The sequence below is a fragment of the Phalacrocorax carbo genome, chromosome Z, assembly GCF_963921805.1.
Source record: "Phalacrocorax carbo chromosome Z, bPhaCar2.1, whole genome shotgun sequence".
In the NCBI taxonomy this organism is placed as follows: Eukaryota; Metazoa; Chordata; class Aves; order Suliformes; family Phalacrocoracidae; genus Phalacrocorax; species Phalacrocorax carbo.
Window position 1 is genome coordinate 35,445,217 of NC_087548.1, and position 18,060 is coordinate 35,463,276.

The following is an 18,060-nucleotide window of genomic DNA, read 5'->3' on the forward strand; positions in this document are numbered from 1 at the left end:
TACCTGTGACAGGCATTTCAAGGCCAGGTTAAAAGCTTGAGATCAACTTTTTTTTCTGACATACTTGCCTTAGTCAAGTGTCTTTAAGGATTTTTTAAATTTTTTTTTTTATTATTATTTTTCAGAAAAATAGTGTATTCTGGTTCCAAATAGACTAACTAGGCACATTTCTGGACATTTGCACAAACTGGAGCATTGCACTTGCAATCTCAAAATGTCTGAAACTGGGCACTCAGCTTCGTTAGTGAGTCTGTATTTAAAAATATATATTGATCTTCATGATGGAGGACAGTATCTCTTCTTTTTAGTCAGACAGTCATTTCAGGTGGTGGTTGTCTGGGAGACATGAGGCCTCTCCTTCTCAGCACCTTCACTTTTCTACTGTGAGGAGACTGCTCTTTCTCTGGTGTTAACTTCAAGAATTGTTTGATCTTATACCTTTGACTTTGGATGTTGAAATTGCAATGTACATTTCACTCTAGGTGTGAGGGCCTGTCCCCTCTCCAGTGCAGGCATTGTAAGTCTGTTTGAATTAGCCTTAACCCTGTAAGATTTCCAGGCTTGAAATGTCTGGTGATGTATCATGCCCTCTTTCTCTAGTTGTTAATTTTTGCAGACTTCCAATTTAAACAATACCAACAAGCCTTGGTCTTTCCCACACACTGCCCTACTGTTCTTATTCCATCACATATTTGTCTTAACTATTTATATGCTTCTATGTCCAGTCCATTCCTGAAGAAAAGGCTATATACAGAAATCCTGATTTTCCTGTAATTTCCTTTTTATTTTTTTCATTCCAGTTAAAACTTCAGGATTTTGAAGTTGTTGTCACATGTTCACCCCAAAATGGACAAACAGAAAAAATATATTTACAGTCCCTCAGTTTAATGATCCTTAAACTCCAGGCGTAAATCTGAATTTTAGAGCTTTGTCAAATGTCTGTGTCAACTTGTTATAAATTCTGCCTAAATAAATTGAGGAAAAGAGATCTCACCTGTGTTCCATGAAACCCGAGGAGCATTTGTATCTGCTGTTCTGATAGAAAGACGCACAGTGATTGCTAAACTCCTTTCAAAGTAGAAATCATGAACCTCAAACTCCATCTGTTGTGAAAACAGACAAACTCTTGAAAAGAGAGCCTGAAAAGCAGCTGTACCTCAAAACACATATAGTACATTCTTACCTGAGAGATCTTAAAGTCTTCTGACAATATGTTGACAAATGAAAGTTGACTTAGCTTCTAAAAAGAGTCTTTGAGGTTCTACACTAAATCAAGTATCTGCCTTCTGTGCTCTTCACAGGGAATGCTGGGAAAGTTAGTTGGCAATGTGTGGAAATTAACGGGAAAGATAAGCATTTTCACTGTTGTTTGGGGTATAATGAACTCAGTGATTAACATCAGGCTTTTTTAATAGTAATAATAAGGGGGGAAGGGGCATTTCCTGATCATTTAACATATATAGGTCAAAAAAAATTGCAAAAGAGAAGATACGGCTGGCATAGAAATAAAAAATAAAAGAAAAAGAAAATGTCAAACTCTTGAATTGTGAAACTCGTGAATTGTGATATTCTTGAACCTGGGATCAAACAATGCTGAAAGCAGAACAGGGACAAGGCACTTAAGGACCAGGCAGTTTGGCAGGATGACTGATCCTCATACTAAGAAAACAGAAAGAAAGGAGATTCCTGCGACAGCCAAGGTTAAAAAACGACAAGCCTTGTCCGCATCAGGTGCCAAAGTTACTGCTACTGTTCGTCTGCTTTCCAGTCTACCCTTTCCCCAGCTTACCTTGCTCTGATTTTATGTCTCTTCAGTTTCATTACTTTAGTACAAACTATGTTGGTTTTTTTCGGTTAATGGTTAACTATCTTACCAGTTAGTTATTTTATAACTATCAGCACATTTATATACTGCTTCACCTCATTTCTCTTTCTCTTATATCTCCTTTTTAAGACTATTTCTTATTTCTCAGAGTACTGACATACTGTTGAATTACACAAAATATCTAGCAGTACTGGTTACTGAAAAAATAAAGTAACACTGTACCCAAAGTAAGAGACATTCACCATCAGCACTCTGTGGCAGATCTGGAGGGAGAAGCATCTCTAGCAGCCAACATGGAAAAGGTAGAAGTTGTGCTCTGTTTGTTCCCATAAAATATAAACGCAGCCTTGGTCTCATAGATTGACACTGTTTATTTACTCACTTTCTCCAGACCCTACAGATACCAGCCTGTTCTCATAATTTGCATCATGTTCTCTATGTTAGTGACATGCTTCTACTCCTCCCAGCAGGAACTGTTGGGTATCCCTTTTTGTTATCCCTATATCACCATTGCTGCAGTAGGTAGGGTGTGAGATGAAACGGCATTCCTGACATTTAGCTGTCTGTCTTTCATGGCTTAAATATGTCACCTGCTCACAGGTCACAGGAATCAGTATAGTCACACAGAGATAAAAGCTATGTGGAAAAGGCACCATTGATCCTTCCAAAGGCTCTTGATTAGATCTACATGTAGTGTTATTCCCCTATTCCCCTCATTAAAAAATTAGAAAAAAACAAAAAAAAAGAACAAAAAAATCCTGTTAAGATATTCTTAGTCAGAGGAGATAAAAGTATTTCAGTGCAAAGAAATTTTTAAGTATTCAGCAACAAATATCTGATTTATGTTAGTCAGTTAAGCTGATGAGTCATAAGAAAAAGTGGTAAAGATTTTACCTCTGCTGCATTGCATATGGTTAGAGAAATATTTTTGTTTTCTGAAAAATATCCATTACAAATGAATGTGTTCATTTACAGCTTCCTGAATCTTAAGGAGATGAAAAACAGCAAATGCTCATACGTTACACTGTTACCTCATAATTCCTCCTCTCTGTGTGGCTGCTATTTGGAGGCTGATAAGCAATGAGCATGTCACTGAGATCTTTCCAGGTGAAGGAGCCAACAGCTTTTGTATGGTCGGACAGATGAGTGATGAAGCCCCGTGGAGGGGGCTTGGTAATGTTGAATACAAGCAGGGACTTTGGAGTTTCATTGTCTTCAGCATCAATGATTGAGGTTGTAATGGGGGTTAAAATAAATTGATCTACTTCCAGCATGAACTTTGCCATCGGGGCAGCTTTGGGTATTTGATTGGGAATAGCACCTTTAATCTGAACAGGGAGCCATGCATACTCAGTCTAAAACAGGAAAAAATGAGACAACTGATAAGACAAAGTGAAGCAAACAAAATAAATTCAACTTCCATTACGTTCACATAGCTAATTTGGGCACATGTTAAAGCAATAATTATTTTGAAAAGAAAAATCAAAACATTTTAATGAAAAAAAGCCTGAAGTAAATATTTAGACATCATGCAAAGGTCTTCCAGTTTCACTAGTCTTGTTTGTGTCCTTAATTTTGGGCTGAAACAACTTGCTTAATTTGATGTGAGTTTAATGAATAACTTTACCTGACAGAAACATGCATGAGCCATTAATTATTATTAACTGAATATGTTCACACAGCTCTTGACTTATTAATTACTATGTATGTTGAAGTCAGTGCTGCTCATGCTCTGTAAAAAGGTCAAATTATGCCAGAATTAATTTTGCTCTCAGGCTAAACTACTTATGGCTGCCAGTAAAAAAACAGAGGTGTTTCTCTGTAGCTATAGTGGTCTAAGCATAGAGGCATGAAAGATAATGCATTTCATTTGCCCAGCTGGCAATGTTGTAAGGACTGAAAAAACTTTCAGGTTCACTATCTCTCTTCAAATGTGAAAAGGAGTAACGAATTTAAATTTTTTGAAAACCAGGAAGACAATGAGATGCTGTAAGGTTGTATAAAAGTCTACCTTGTGCAGTGTTTTGCTTCTTCTGTCTGTGAGATCCAGCCTTACAGGAATATAATCAGTGTCAGGTGATGGAGGGTCAAGGTGCTGATATCGAATCCCCAGCCTCAGAAATTCTTCGCAGCTCATTTTTTTGTTGTGAATGACTCCCTGTCCCAGCAGGCAGCTCCCATTTCTGCACTGCTGGCCCAGGCTGTCCGCTGTAACCCAAAAGCAGCAATAGTGAAACAGTTACTGGAACAGAAACTGACATGGGAAGCCTGTCTATACAGCTAAAGTAACCCTGATAAAAAGCCAGTGTGATGATAATTAGGACTCCTTTCCTGACTTAACTTTTCCTACAGGATTTGGTTTTCAGTTGACATCTTCCAACTCCAGCCTCCCTTAGTCTCTTGGGTAGGTGCTGCCCCCAACAACTCCCTGTGCTCGAAATTTCTACTGAGTCTTAGCACTGCCAAAGCCATCACATTTTTTCACATGTCTAGGAGCCAAAAACAGACTCCAATTGGGGGATCACTGACCCAGGTCTGTGGCCTGCGTTGTGCCCCACAAAAACTTTATGTCCCGTTCAGTTTCCATGATAGCTCAAGCTGTTCATTAAACTTCACGACCCACTCTTACCCAGCATGTCTGAAGCAACCCACTGCTGCAGATTTAATCTGCTGGGTCTCTTGGAACCTGCTAGTACAAACAACTAAAGCACATCGTACTAGGGCCAGGGAAGAAGCTCTGTGGTTGATCTCCACGAAGCTGCTTTCGCTGCACTTCCCCGGTGATGAGCTGGCCATAAGCAGGCAAGTGGCTTTCTGAAGAAGCTATAGAAATGGTGCAATCCAGATTTATCTTCCTGTCATAGTCAAAAGCGAGGACGTTCTTGTCAATCACCCTGGACAGACCATAGTACTCAGGAACCTCCAGGGCACGGGAGCGCATTTTAATGATGTTACAGTCTGGCTCAAGTAACTGCACATGGAGGGTGAATGTTTCTACAAATGTTTCAGTTTCTGTGAACCTGCAAGTGATAGAAGGAAATTAACTATGCATCATCCCATCTTCTATTGTTCTGTGAGTTTAGCATTGGCCTCACCTTATAAGTTGAATTACTTGAACCCCTTTCTCTCATGTGCCCTCAAACCCCAGATTGCCAGAGACCATGAGGTGCCAGACACTGCTGCCCACCTCCTTGTACTTGTAAAAAGGGTGTTTGTGTGAAGAAAGATGTTACTCGCTGTATATGTGCAAGGATCTGTATCCCTATCAGCAGGACAGCACAGCATATACAGTGCAGCGAAAGTACTGTTGTCACTTTCAATAATAGAAAGAAAAAAACACTGGTTTTCTGTAATGAAAACGAATACATAATGTTTGTTAATACTAACAAACACATTATTTGAGCATATCTGAAATGCATTGTGATAAATGTTTCTGTAAACAGATGGTCACTTGTTGCCTAAAGATGCTACTACTGGACCTGTGTAGTTACGATACATACAGCAAAAAATACTTTTACCATGCAAAATTTTACCATGCAAAAAGAGCCTGATTGCTCTTCCTGAGGGCAGCTGTTCTCCTGGTGAAAATGAAGTGTAATCTCCCACCACTGCTTACCTGTACAGCCTAAGCATGACTGTGTCTTCATCTAAAATTGGACAGCCATTGTGGGTATATTTGACTTCATTAGGAAGGAAGTGACAGTCAAAAACCTATTGAGGAAAAAGAATAGACAAGTACAACACTGCCAAGGATGTTAACTTCACAGCTTCTATTCCACTTTTCTCAGACTGTCAGGAATGTGTCAGACTAAGGGAATTCTTAATCTGTAGTTTATGTCTAAGAATAGGTATTCACCCGTTTCTGTGCCCTCCCAGTGAAAGCCAGAGCAACCACTTTAATAATGTGGGGCCACTGGGACTCTACAAGGGACTGGGCACATAAATGTGATTGTTTCAGGCTGCAGGCTCCAGCACAACAAACAGTTTGAGTGCACACTTCTTTACCGCCACAGCCTGTGGACTTAGGGATACAGTTGTATTCAGTGGGAGAACTGCAGTAGATCTGAAAAGCCATCAGTTCCTGCAGTATAGTGTTGGATTTACTAGCTTTTAAAGTTGCTTGTGGCAATAGTTTGATTATACAGTAAATCCTACTTTATGGACACTACCATTGGACCACAAAAGTATGGTCCTGTGAAACAGCTTTGCTGGAAACTTTGCTAGCTCAGATTTGTTGCACATTTTTGGAACGCTGACTTAATACCAGTAGCCTTTACCCAGATCAAATGTCATCTCTGTGGCATAACAACACCCAGTCAGTATAATCCCACAGCACAAAAGCAAGCAGATTTTCTATATTTTCTACACCAGCTAATCCAAAAGAAACTAATTCTTATGACACACCTGATAAAGGTCAAATTTGCGAAGATGGCTGGCCACAGTTTAGCCATCTAAGACAGACACTTGTTTCAGGCTGATTGTTTTATTTATGGTTTGTTGACTTGCAAAAGTAAGAAAATGAGGAAAAATGCCTGACCCAAATGGAAGAAAGACTGTTTTGGAGAGTTCTGACACACCCATTCTTTGAAGCAGGGATTTTAATTCTGGGGCATAGGATTTTCATGTCCTCACATATGCCAATTTGCAAGTCTGGCACATTACAGTTCCCATATAGCCATATTGCTTTATAGAGTTTAACAGCTGAAAGCTCCTAGCATTGATAAAACCATGTCTATATTATCCTTGTGTTAACAGGGAACCCCTACACAGCCCACACCTAGAGGAAGCATACTCATGTTTCATATCTACAGAGAAGCAGGCCATATTCTTGTCAGCAAGAAGGCAAAAGCTGTTCATTACATTTCCTGAGTGTTTGAAACTAAATGTGGTGTTGATTTCGGTTTTATGGGCAGTATCACACATGATTAGTTCTCCTATGGACTAAAGTAGAATCTGTTCAGCATTCACTAGTAGACCAGGTGAGGCCATATCTAATAAAGATTAATATACATATGCAGGTGACTGACAAACCACCTCTTTCTGCAGAAAGAAGAGGTAATTTCTTACTACCAGTCATTTTTTAAAATACACAAAAAGAACTATGAAAAAGAAGTTGCTTGCCAGAATTACCTACATCTCCCTAGCCACTCTGGAGGATGGTGAGATGGAAGGGGGATTTTAGTGAGGTTCTGAAATATTGACTGGAAGTGCAGTGCATAGAGAATGGATGCTCTGACTTTCAGGCTAAAAATAAAGTTATACTTTAATTCCTAAACTAGTTGTTGATGTGTAGTTCACTGAAGCGCATCATGACCACTTCATGGTTTTACAGTGAAGAATATAAGAATTAGTGACCTTTTTTTTTTTTCCCTAGCCATTACACAGAATTAGAACTTGCATATTTCTCTAATGGAAAAATAATTAGAGCTTATCAGCTTTCATTTTTACCGGCAATGTCTACTTCCACTGAAGTTATTCTCAGATACTCAAGCTATGTGGTAATTGTTCTATATTCCTAGTGATTTTAAAATATATTGCCTGCTTTTAACTTTCATCAAGAAACACATTGTACAAAGACTTTTTTTTTTAAGAAATGAGTTAATTAATTATCAGATACATACATTGGATTTACCACTCTTCCTGTTGGCTAAAATAATCTTGGAATAATCAGTAATATATGGTGTTATGGAAAGTATGATTGATCGTATTTGTTGGGACTGCTTAGAAAGGAAAGACAAGAACAGTCTGTGAAAAATAGAATTGATCTCATATGATGAAGGTTTTGACTATGTTGTGGCTGTTCTGTTGTGTATTGTTTTCAAATGTCACAGAAATATATGTTCTGTTATTTTTAACTATTTAAGAAACAACAAATATGTCTTTTTCTTACTTAATATCTGTTCTTCCTTAGTACAAGCTAACATAAATGAAGGTGATTAATTAACTAGATAGTCCTAAGTGATATCCTTCAAAAAAGAAAAAAAAAAAGTAGTTAGGTGGTGTGTTACCTTAAAGAAAAAAAAAAGCACATAATATACAAAAGGCACTCATCTTACAGAGTCTGGCAATTTAATGTTGACCGCTGAAGATGAGATTCTTCACTGATGTAAATCAGTGCAGAGCCCTCAAAGTCAGTAGGGTTTTTGGTGACATGTAGGTCTGGTGTGCACCTGACAATAAGATACTGCTCAGATGATGCATCCCTGTTCATATCAGCAGGGACTGCCTACAGCAGAGGAGATGGTTTATCATATCAAAGAATTAATTTATTCCTTTCTAAGACATCATTAGTTCCAACTCTTAATTGATAACAAGGGAATGGAAAATAAAGGACCTTTCCACAAAGGTCTGTTACCACTGACTGACAGTCATTTTATATATGTATAAGACACAATCTGCTTTCCAAAAAGAAACATCTGTTTTATGTTTCCAAATATGTTTTCCTTTTATATGAACAGACAACTCTAATTGTCCATAAATTCACTGGGTAAGACAAAGGAGTTCTAAATCTTTTCCTAATTACTGTCGAGCTTTGTTTTTTTCTACTTCAACTGCTTTTCAATAACAATGTATAATTAAATTGTCATACATTCCTATGACATTACTCATTTTAATGGCAGTAAAACAGATCAGAGCAGAGACATTTTCTGGCTGCAGGATGTCCTGGTAGAAAGAGCATGAGTGGCACTGGGAGGGCCAGACTCTGGCACTTTTTTCAGGAATGGTGAAAGCTCAGGCAGCACTTTTTAGTGTCTGGCTCAGGATTTTGTAATTTAAAACAGAAGCCCTCAACTTACAAATGCTGTCTTGTTCTTTCCCAGTAAGGAAATATGACTTGGGATAACCAGACTGCCTATCTCACTGGCAGTCTCCCTGGGGGACCCAGCGTGGTGCTGTGTCTCTGGTGCTCCCACCTGCCCAGAGCTGCAGAAAGGAGGAGAAGGCATCTTTCCTAAGGGATGGCACTCAGGACAGGAGCTGTCTGGGGAAGGTATCTTGGGCACCACCAGCCCCTCTACATCCTGATACCACAGGGCCACCTGCCCAGCAGAGCACACCCCTACAGATGAGATGTGCCTGCAGCCTCCAAAAAGCCATGCTCCCCTGCCTGGGCTCACATCAGGGTGTGAAAGGACAGACAATTAATTGAGGTGGAGCTGGGACTGGGGAAAGCCAAGGACCCTAGGTATTTTGGAAAATAAGGTATGGTGATTACACATCTCCTGGGGTGTCTAGAAAACTGCGTCTGACCTTGTGCTTGAAACATGTCAGGTTACAGAGGACAAAGTGCCTTTTTCAAAATACATGTGTCCTACTGCATGTAGAGGCTGAGGCAGAAGTCAAAAGCAGAGTCACTCAGCCAGCCAGCCAACTTGCCTACAGAAGAGGTTTGCCAGCAATGAGACATGTTAAGTATCCGTTCTCCTCACAGGACAAACTAGACTGGGAAAGTGGAGAGGGGGGACTATGTCCAGAGCCCCGGTGCTGACAGAGCAAGCCCTGGGGAAGCCTCAGCAGAGGCACTGCACATCTTGGAAGCAGCCTCTACAGAAGATGACACATTGCCCTGCTCATTGCCTCCTGTTTTCCATGCCTCTGCTCCTTCTGAGTGCTGGTTCAGCTGAAGTACTTGTCACTGGTCTGCAAAAACAATGCTGATGACCAAACCAGAAGCTTTGAAAAATCTACTGAGACTGGTGCTTCTGCATCCACCTCCACGGAGACCACCAGAAACCTTAGAGTATTGTTTAAAACAATACACACATACAAACAAGCAGAATTGTATGCTGCGTGGTACAATTAAAACTTTTTGGAAATAGGCAAAAACCTGTTTTGTTACGGTTCATTTAAAAAATATTAATCTTCTATCTCTACCATTACATCTTCATGTCAATTACTTCTGACTCCTTTCTGCTGTGACTCAGGTGGGGAGATTTCTGAGGCAAATGAGTAGCAGAATGGTGATATTTAAAATACTTTTCTTTATTCCTACAAGCTTGAAATTTAAACCAAAAACATTCTTTAAATGTATTTGCCATCTGCTAACAATTTAACTGTTGCAGAGCAGAGCAAACAATGGTGTACACAATGTGCTTATTGTATGTAGTGATTTTTGTCTTAATTACTCCCTAAGTAGTGGCTGCATGACTAAAATAATAATACTGTAGTGGGCTATGCATTACCCGAGGGGCACTGGTTACCCTCATGGTAGAAAAACAAGCAGCTGCGAGACGGGAGGATGTTTCCTAACTGAAAGTTTTGAAATACCCATTCTCCACTTGGGAAAGGGGACTCTGATGGAACTCCCTTTTATGCACTTGTACTACTGAGCTCAGCTTTTGGATTTCAGGCGTGCAGTTCTCTGTCAGCTGGCTACTTTTAGCAAAAGGCTAAATCTCACAAGCCATTCAGTTTCATGCCTTTTAGTCACTATTCCCCCTCAAAAATACAATGAAGAAGCTCTTCCTTGTTTCTCCCACACCTGCACACATGTGGACACAGAGCAGCACAATGGAGCCCAAATACCTGCGGAGTTAGTTTCCCAACCCTTTGTGTTATTGGCTCATTAATCACAACTTCTACTTTGCAGACATCCTTCTCTCTGGGGATGGAAAATTTGAGGTCATCTTCTGACAGGAAGACAGATTGTCCCTTCATCACTTTCACCCCAGGGTTGACACTAATAAAGGAGGAACCTACAACTCTTAGTACAACAGGCAGAAGTAGAAACCACCAGCTTTTCTCAAAGGGCTTCATATTATGAGGGGATGCCAACTCTTTTGCACCAGCAAAATGTGCTTAACAAAAAAAGTCTTCTCTTCGTCCTCCAGCAGAGTTTCACCATAAAATGAAGGACCAAAATATTAGTCACAAGTAACGATGTACAACATGTTTTCTGTTAAGATCCACCCCTTGATTGAAATTTGGGCAGGGGCTTTTCGAAGTATCCTTGGGTTTTTATAAAATTCATTGGTCAAGCCTGACAAAATGATGCATGTGTTCTCAGAGTTCTTGTAAAGAATGTTAATCCTGAAAAAAAAAAAAGAAAAAAGAAAGAAAATTTATGTAAGACATTGAGCAACTATTGGGGGATAAAAAATAACCAGACAAAAAACTTCCACCATTTCTTACATCTGCAGTTCATTTCAACCAGCAGCTTAAATTTACCTTTGAATATTATTAAGTGCACACGGGTTTAGAAAATTAGCTACATACCAGTAAGACTTCTCCCTCAACAGATCAGCTCTCAATATGAAATTCAGGCACCTTTGATCTGTACACACACACAAACACTTGCTGTGTAGGAATCCTTTGTTATTGGCCTTTTTTACTGCTGGACTGAGTAAATATTAAGAGGGCATGAGCGTTAAAGTAGTTTGAAAGTGCAGGAATCTACATTCATCCAGATTAAACATACCTGAAAGTGAGAAAAAGGGAGAATGGCCTTTTGTTAAATCTATTTTTGCTTTGTCATTGAATGTGGGGGAATAAATTCAACCTTTAGTTGAAAACACCTTGCTGGTGCCTCTCTACTCCTCCTGCTATAGTGAGTGATTATGTCAGGATGTCAGCATAGAAACATATGATATGGCATGACAAAGCTGATTTTTTTCTTTTTCACAAAAGAAGAGTAGTCATTCTGAGGCAAATTCAGTGGAAATAAGGAAAAAAAGATAAGATGGGGAAAAAAATTACACAATCTCTTCATGCCCCCAGACTTCATTTTTCATGTTTATAAACTCATAGGAAAAGCATAGTTATTCTGACATTAAACAAGCACTATTGAAATCCTTACAAGACCCTAGTTTCTATAACCCTCCAAAGTAACAGAATCTATGGCCCAAAGAATAGGCAATGGTATTGATTTAATTAAAATTGATAAGATCATAAGACTTTCAAGCTAGTAAAACATCAACATTCCTTCAGTTTTTTGTAAATTTTTAGTGCCCTGACTACTTATTTGTGCAGTCTAATTTAACCACAGCCCCACCACCAACAGTGAGCTTTCCTGAAAACGAATAAAAAAACAGATCCATGTACTTCTTCATTTTCTTCATTATTGTTTTCAGATAAGTGCTCTCTCTACTGTTTCCAGCACAGGATGACCTCCTGAACAGCCTACAATTGTATGCACATATCTGCCCAGTTTTACATTTCAATGAAATACGATCAGCAGTTAAAAACTTCTTTAAAATTATTCACTTTCTAAAGTAACACGAGACAGATCCGCTCACTTCAACTCAGATTCTAGATTGAAGACATTGGGACTAACATACAGTTAAACTTAGATGTATGTTGACTATGTAGTCTGGGCCGCAAATCTTAACTCTGGTTTTCTAGCTTTTTATCTGAAAAACTTTCCATTTTGGTCTACAATTATACAGCCAGATCAGTCAAAAAAAATCTGAAAGAAAATGTACCATTCTAGCCAGATGAAAGGGAGTGAAATTCATAGTTGAAAGCTTTTTAACATGTTCCAGAAACAAAATCAAAATCTCAATTCATTTAAAGGAAGTTTACTTACACAGACAGCTTTTACTAAAATCCAGATATGTAAATGTTCCCAAAGTACTTGCTAATTTTTCGGTTTTTTTCTTTGTGGGATGGGTATGCATAGCACTTCATTGAAATAAATGCATCTGAGACAGCACTTCTACTTCCTAAAATTCACAGTTTTGAAATAGTCTGCAATCCTTTAAAGGACAACTTTGAAAGAGCGGCAGGAGAATAGATTACACTTCAGCCTCCAAATGAGAAAGTATGGTTTGCAGCAAGCACACACTTTTAACCTGAATATCTGACTGGCACTTATCATGTAGTGCATGGATTGCTAGCATTTATCAAATATAATCTGTGTTTCCTTAAAACACCAACTGCAAAGCATGGACAGATGCTCTGAGTGAATACCTGTGCTGGTTTTGGCTAAGAAGGGTTAATTCTCTTCACTGTAGTGGTCGGGGACCTTCCCAGCTTCCTGCGGTCTGTCGTGTCAGCGGGGGCTGGGAGGGGCAGGGCCATGGTGGGGACGGCTGACCCCGACTGGCCAATGGCATGTTCATTCCATGCCATGTGACACCATGACCAGTATATTAAGGGGGGGCAGCTGCTGCTCGGGGAGGTGCGGCGTCAAGTCAGCGGGTAGTGAGCTGTTGTGTCGTGTGCGGTTTGTTTCGGTGGTTCATCTCTCCCCTCCGCCGGGTTTTGCGCCTCTCATTGTTTTCCTTTCCATTGCATTTTTGTTGTTGTTGGGTTTTTTTCTTTTAGTTATTAAACTGTTCTTATCCCAACCCACGAGCGTTACCCTTCTGATTCTCTCCCCATCTACCGGTGGGGGAGTGAGCAAGCGACTGTGTGGGGCTGAGCTGCCGGCTAAACCACAACAATACTTCCTCTATTGCTGTGCCCTCTTCCTACTTCTTGCATTGAACAAAGTGAAGATAGGGCTGAGGGAAGTGAAATAACTTCTTTGGCATATGTCTCAAGAAGATGCTTTGCCTAACGTCTCCTCTGACTTCAGGCATGCCAGATCCTTGGCCAGCAGGAAGCTCCTGGCCCAGGGACTGCAATGGATTTTAAATCCTTTGACTCCAGCCCCTGATGAAGAAACAATGCATGAGCAAGTCTCAGCTAATTTCAGAGAAAAGCCAGTTTCTTAAGCCATAGAGGGGTTCAGATAGGAAAATAATTAGTAATTTTAGACTCTGGCTAGGACCTAAGAGGCAGTCAATGACTCTGAAGCATAGACCCCATGGTTTACAGCTCCTGACAATGCCAGTAACTTTGTGCTCCATAATACTATACTGGGGCATTGATTGATAGTGCGAAATGCCTTTAGTCACAGGGTACCAGGTACCTTATGAGAAATGATAAAATTAAAGCATGGACAATTTTTATTTTCTCCACTCCCACCTGGATAGCTACCACAAAAACACGTTATAGTTCAGAGACAGCCTAATCACCTGTTCAGAAATGGCAGTGGTCGGGAAGCGTGTTTTTCTCACACCTTGTATGTGTGCTTACGAGAAGGGAAAGGCAACTGTCTCTCTCCAGCAGGCACTGCCAGACTCTGTCATGCAGAGATGCCTGCACCTCAACTCTGAGGAAGCCCAGATTTATCTGTTTCTGGTGCCTGCCCCATAAACCCAACTGATGCTGTGAAAAGCGGAAATCAGGACTCAATAGTCTGAATGACTGTTAAGCAGGTATTCTCTATTGCAGCGCTGGACGCACAGGGTTAGTTCCATAATTTATACAAGCTCTACAAATATATTTATCAATTTTCCATTAACTCTTTTTCATATACAAATGTCCTTTGTGCATGCCTGTCGGTGTCTCTGGGTGGTTGTCAGGGGTCTCTGGATGGAGGATATACTCTTCCTCACTGTGTCCGCTACTTAACTTTTGCTTTTGCGCAAACTCAGGTCTGAGATCATGTATATACTGTCTTTGAGGGATGGTCTGTTCTGGTTTAGTGTTTTGCTTTGCAGTTCCTTATCTTTATGGTTCTGTACATCTGCTTCTTCTAAGGTCAAATGTTGTTGTCGTATATTTGTTTAGGAGCTTCTTGTCTTGAAGCCTTTCTGACTCCCCCAAAGCAACAAGTTTTAGTCATAACAGTTCTAACTGTATCACCAACATGGGTGCAGGTGTAAACCTCAGGCACAGATCATGGTTTCTTTGCTGCCTTTTCTTACCCTGCATCAAACACTAAGAGCAGAAAGGCTCCAAGAGGAGTAAGGAGCATTTTGGCCAATTTCATTGTGGTTGTGTGAGACACACTGTGTTGTCCACTTGTGGCCAATTTTGTTGCCACTGAGTATTACCATCTTGCTTTGACTGCTTTTGCTTGCAAGCACTGCTCCTGTATCACTATACATTTTTGCCCTGTATGTTCCAGCAATTAGCCCTGACTTGTCAGCTGCAGGGCTGTCTCCTTAAGTGGACAAGTGAAGATCTTGAGAAGTATAACTTCACTTTCTCAACCACTTAACCAATGACAGCAAAAAGAAATTACAAGAGATCCTTTCAGCACATAATGACAATAAAATGAGAAGGTTTTGGAGTGAATGCTGTCAGATTAGCATGCTCCCCTCTGTGTGAAGAAGGCCATTGCTTCAACAAAATCACACGAGTGCTACGCAGTACTTATGCTGATCCACAGTGACAGCCATAGGACAAGAGGAAATGGCCTCAAGTTGCATCAGGGAAGGTTTAGGTTGGGTATTAGGAAAAATTCTTCACTGAAGGAGCAGTTAGGCATTGGAACAGGCTGCCCACAGAGGTGGTGGAGTCACCATCCATGGAGGTATTTAAAAGATGGGTAGACATGGTACTTCAGGGCATGGCTTAGGACACATGGTGGTGTTGGGTTGATGGTTGGGCTTGATGATCCTAGAGGTCTTTTCCAACCTTAATGACTCTATATTTCTATGATGCCAGTGATATCCCTAAGAAAATGGAAATTTTGGAACTGTCTGCTAAAGCCATAACAATGAACTATGGGACCCTGGCAAAAGAGAAGTTGAGCGCCAGGGAAAGACAATGAGAGGCAGAGAAGCACTTGTTTTATGACTATCTTTGAGGAGAGCTGAGAGACTAATCCCACCTCAGAAGCTGCTGAGAACAGGGTGATAAAGTGTATAGTCAAAGAGAACAATTAATTGGGATGTAAATAAGAAGTAAAACAAAGTGACCAGTAGGGGACCTATCCTTGTGATAATACTAAAAATCAGGCCTGTAGGCCAGGAACTGCCCCTCCCCCTAGTAAGCCCCTTAATCTATGAGCATGCGTGGTAAATTAAAAGTGAGCTGTACTGTTACATCAAAGGGAGAAAGAAATTAACCCATTATTAGCTGAGACATGTGAATATTAGCTGTGACTGACACATTAAACTGTATAAATACCTTGTAGTTTCTCAGTGCGGTGTGCTAGCTTTGTGGGTTACCACCTAGCACCAAACTTTGCACAAAAATGACTTAAATAAAATACCTCTGCTTTGTGTGTAGTTCAGCATTTTGCACACCGGGCGAACAAACCTGCTTTTCATGATAACACCAGGATCCAGGTTAATTAATTACTTGGTGTTTTTTTGCAAAACACTGCCATTGTACCCCGCAAACTGTCCAGTAATTCCCATGATATCCAATATAAAATCATTCTGGTATAAAAAAATGTGGTGACAAAGAAAGAGACCTCCTTTCCCATAATTAGAGGTAGACTGGCCAAGCTGACCCTGGAATTTGGAAGACTGGGAAAAGGAGTCCCAAACATGTGTCCAAGGTATTGGGCAAGGGACACTCAGCAAGGGGAACTCTGAGGAGCTACTCTATACTGGCAGACCCCTGCCCCGCTCTACAGATGAGCAGAGGGAGAAGACACCTCTGAAGAGGCAGTGGATGTGACTTTGTAGAGTTAGCAGAAGGACAAACAGACTGGGGACAATGCAGGGGAGGGTTACTGAGAACTTCGGATGTGGTTTGTTAAAAATTTCCTCCAAATGCCAGAACTGGTTCTCCCTAAGGACTGCTGGTGCATGTGTGAGAAATGATGCAATGGCTAATTACAAACATCAGCATCCTCACCAAATACAACTGGTTTTCAAGATTCTAAAAAAGAAAAAAAAAAAAGTGAAACACTGCAAAAAAAAGAACTAGAAGGTTGCTGTATAGTTATCATTGTCACAAAATATCTGACAAAACTTCCCTATCTGTCAAGCCTTCATTGGCTTCAGAAATTTGGAGAACTGTGTTAAATCCCTAAAAGCATCCATGAATTACTGAAAGCTAGCTGTCCTTCCAACAGCAGACTCTGGAGAAAACATGTATCTATGCAGGACCCATCCAGAGATACATGTAGAAACTCTCAGTTGTGTATCTCTAGATCCATATCAAGTAGATCTGCTATTTTAGATAATTTTTTAAAAATTGTTTTTGTTATTACAACCCCTGCATGAATGAAATTTACTTCAAAGAATGCAAATATTAATACATTGGTGGAAAGTTTCCAGCACTTCTTCATGTAGAAGTTATAAAGATACAGATTCCTGAGTTTGAGTCTGGTGAGGGTTATGTGATATAAATAAAGACTAATCTCAATTATTTAGATAGTGCTCTTCCAGTGCAAAACAATTGAAAATAAGATCAGAAAGAGCAGCAGTAACTGTCAGTTGTAACACCTAAAACCTGACTAAAAAATATGTAATTACCAGTGACCTTGAGCCAAGTCTCAATGACACTCAAAGTCCTCAGTGGGATTCGAGCTTCTCTGTGTGTGACAAGATCTCTGGTTGCCTGGGAGATCTCACTGAACAACTGGATCCAAAATTGAGCTCTTTTGCAATGCTTGAAGGGGATTATGGAGGATCATTGTTGTGGGGTGGGAGTTGAACTGATTTGTTTTAATGAACACCAGAAAAAGTTTACAAGACACAGAAAGAACATAGGATTCTTGTTTTTTTTAGAGGATGGGATTAAGGAAGTCACATGGCGGCCTTCCAAGATTCCTAGGAAATACGATGAACATTATTACAGCAATTAAAGCTTAGCCCAGGGCAATGAAAGGATCCTGAGCTCTTAAATTAGCAGGTTGTCACTTCAGAATGTGCAATTAACATGTGTCCCTTGAACTGTTTGCTATTTAATGTTTTTGTTCCATGCACTACAAACAAGGATTATAGGTCACATAGAAACTCAAATAATCAGCAAGGTATTTCCTGAGTTAAGGAATGGTAGATTACAGATTCCTTCTTTTTTTCCTTTCTCTGTTTTGGTCTGTGAATGGAAGACCTGTGAGCTTTTTGACAAATTGTGTACACTTCTTAGCAAAGTAAGGAAACAAGAAGTGTTTCATGGCATGGTCAATGAATAGAACTTTATTCATCAGGGAAACAGCTGGAGGATGTGAAGCACATCAGATATATCCAGGTTATTAACATTTCTTTTTTCCTTTGTTTCTTTGTTTAATTAAAGCAGAATACAGTAAGTTGGGGAAAAAAACAACCACCCTCTTTTTCTTCGTTCTATGCTCTTTCACATTATAGATATTTTAACAGTGATTGTCAGATTAAGACCTAATACAGTTTCAGTTTACAGATTATATCTGACTTCAATGTTCATTCTCAGCGTAATATTGCCACTATCGTATGCTAAATTATGACTCATCCAAGTTTAGGGTATCAGATAATGGAAATGGAGTGTAGAGGTATCCCCTATGCAGACAGCCCAATGTAAGACTA

The 18,060-nt window shown here is 39.9% G+C and overlaps 1 protein-coding gene across 7 annotated transcripts in view; it reads right to left on the reverse strand.

The window, feature by feature from the left end:
• The window catches only part of FREM1 (FRAS1 related extracellular matrix 1), a 75,110-nt gene that overhangs the window by 51,432 nt on the left and 5,618 nt on the right, over positions 1 to 18,060 (reverse strand). For 5 of the 7 annotated variants that reach the window (XR_010370531.1, XM_009507440.2, XM_064438041.1 and 2 more), the window contains exons 2-7: positions 10,352 to 10,855; positions 5,442 to 5,536; positions 4,544 to 4,845; positions 3,837 to 4,033; positions 2,857 to 3,180; positions 995 to 1,103 (exon numbers count right to left, since the gene is read on the reverse strand). Coding sequence is in view for 6 of the 7 variants with exons in the window: in XM_009507440.2 (XP_009505735.2) it covers positions 995 to 1,103; positions 2,857 to 3,180; positions 3,837 to 4,033; positions 4,544 to 4,845; positions 5,442 to 5,536; positions 10,352 to 10,582 (1,258 nt within the window). In the remaining variant the exon portion in view is untranslated. Of the gene's footprint in view, positions 1 to 994; positions 1,104 to 2,856; positions 3,181 to 3,836; positions 4,034 to 4,543; positions 4,846 to 5,441; positions 5,537 to 10,351; positions 10,856 to 11,041; positions 11,244 to 18,060 lie in introns of all 7 variants that reach the window. The other 2 variants (XM_064438039.1, XM_064438040.1) reach the window with 2 other exon arrangements.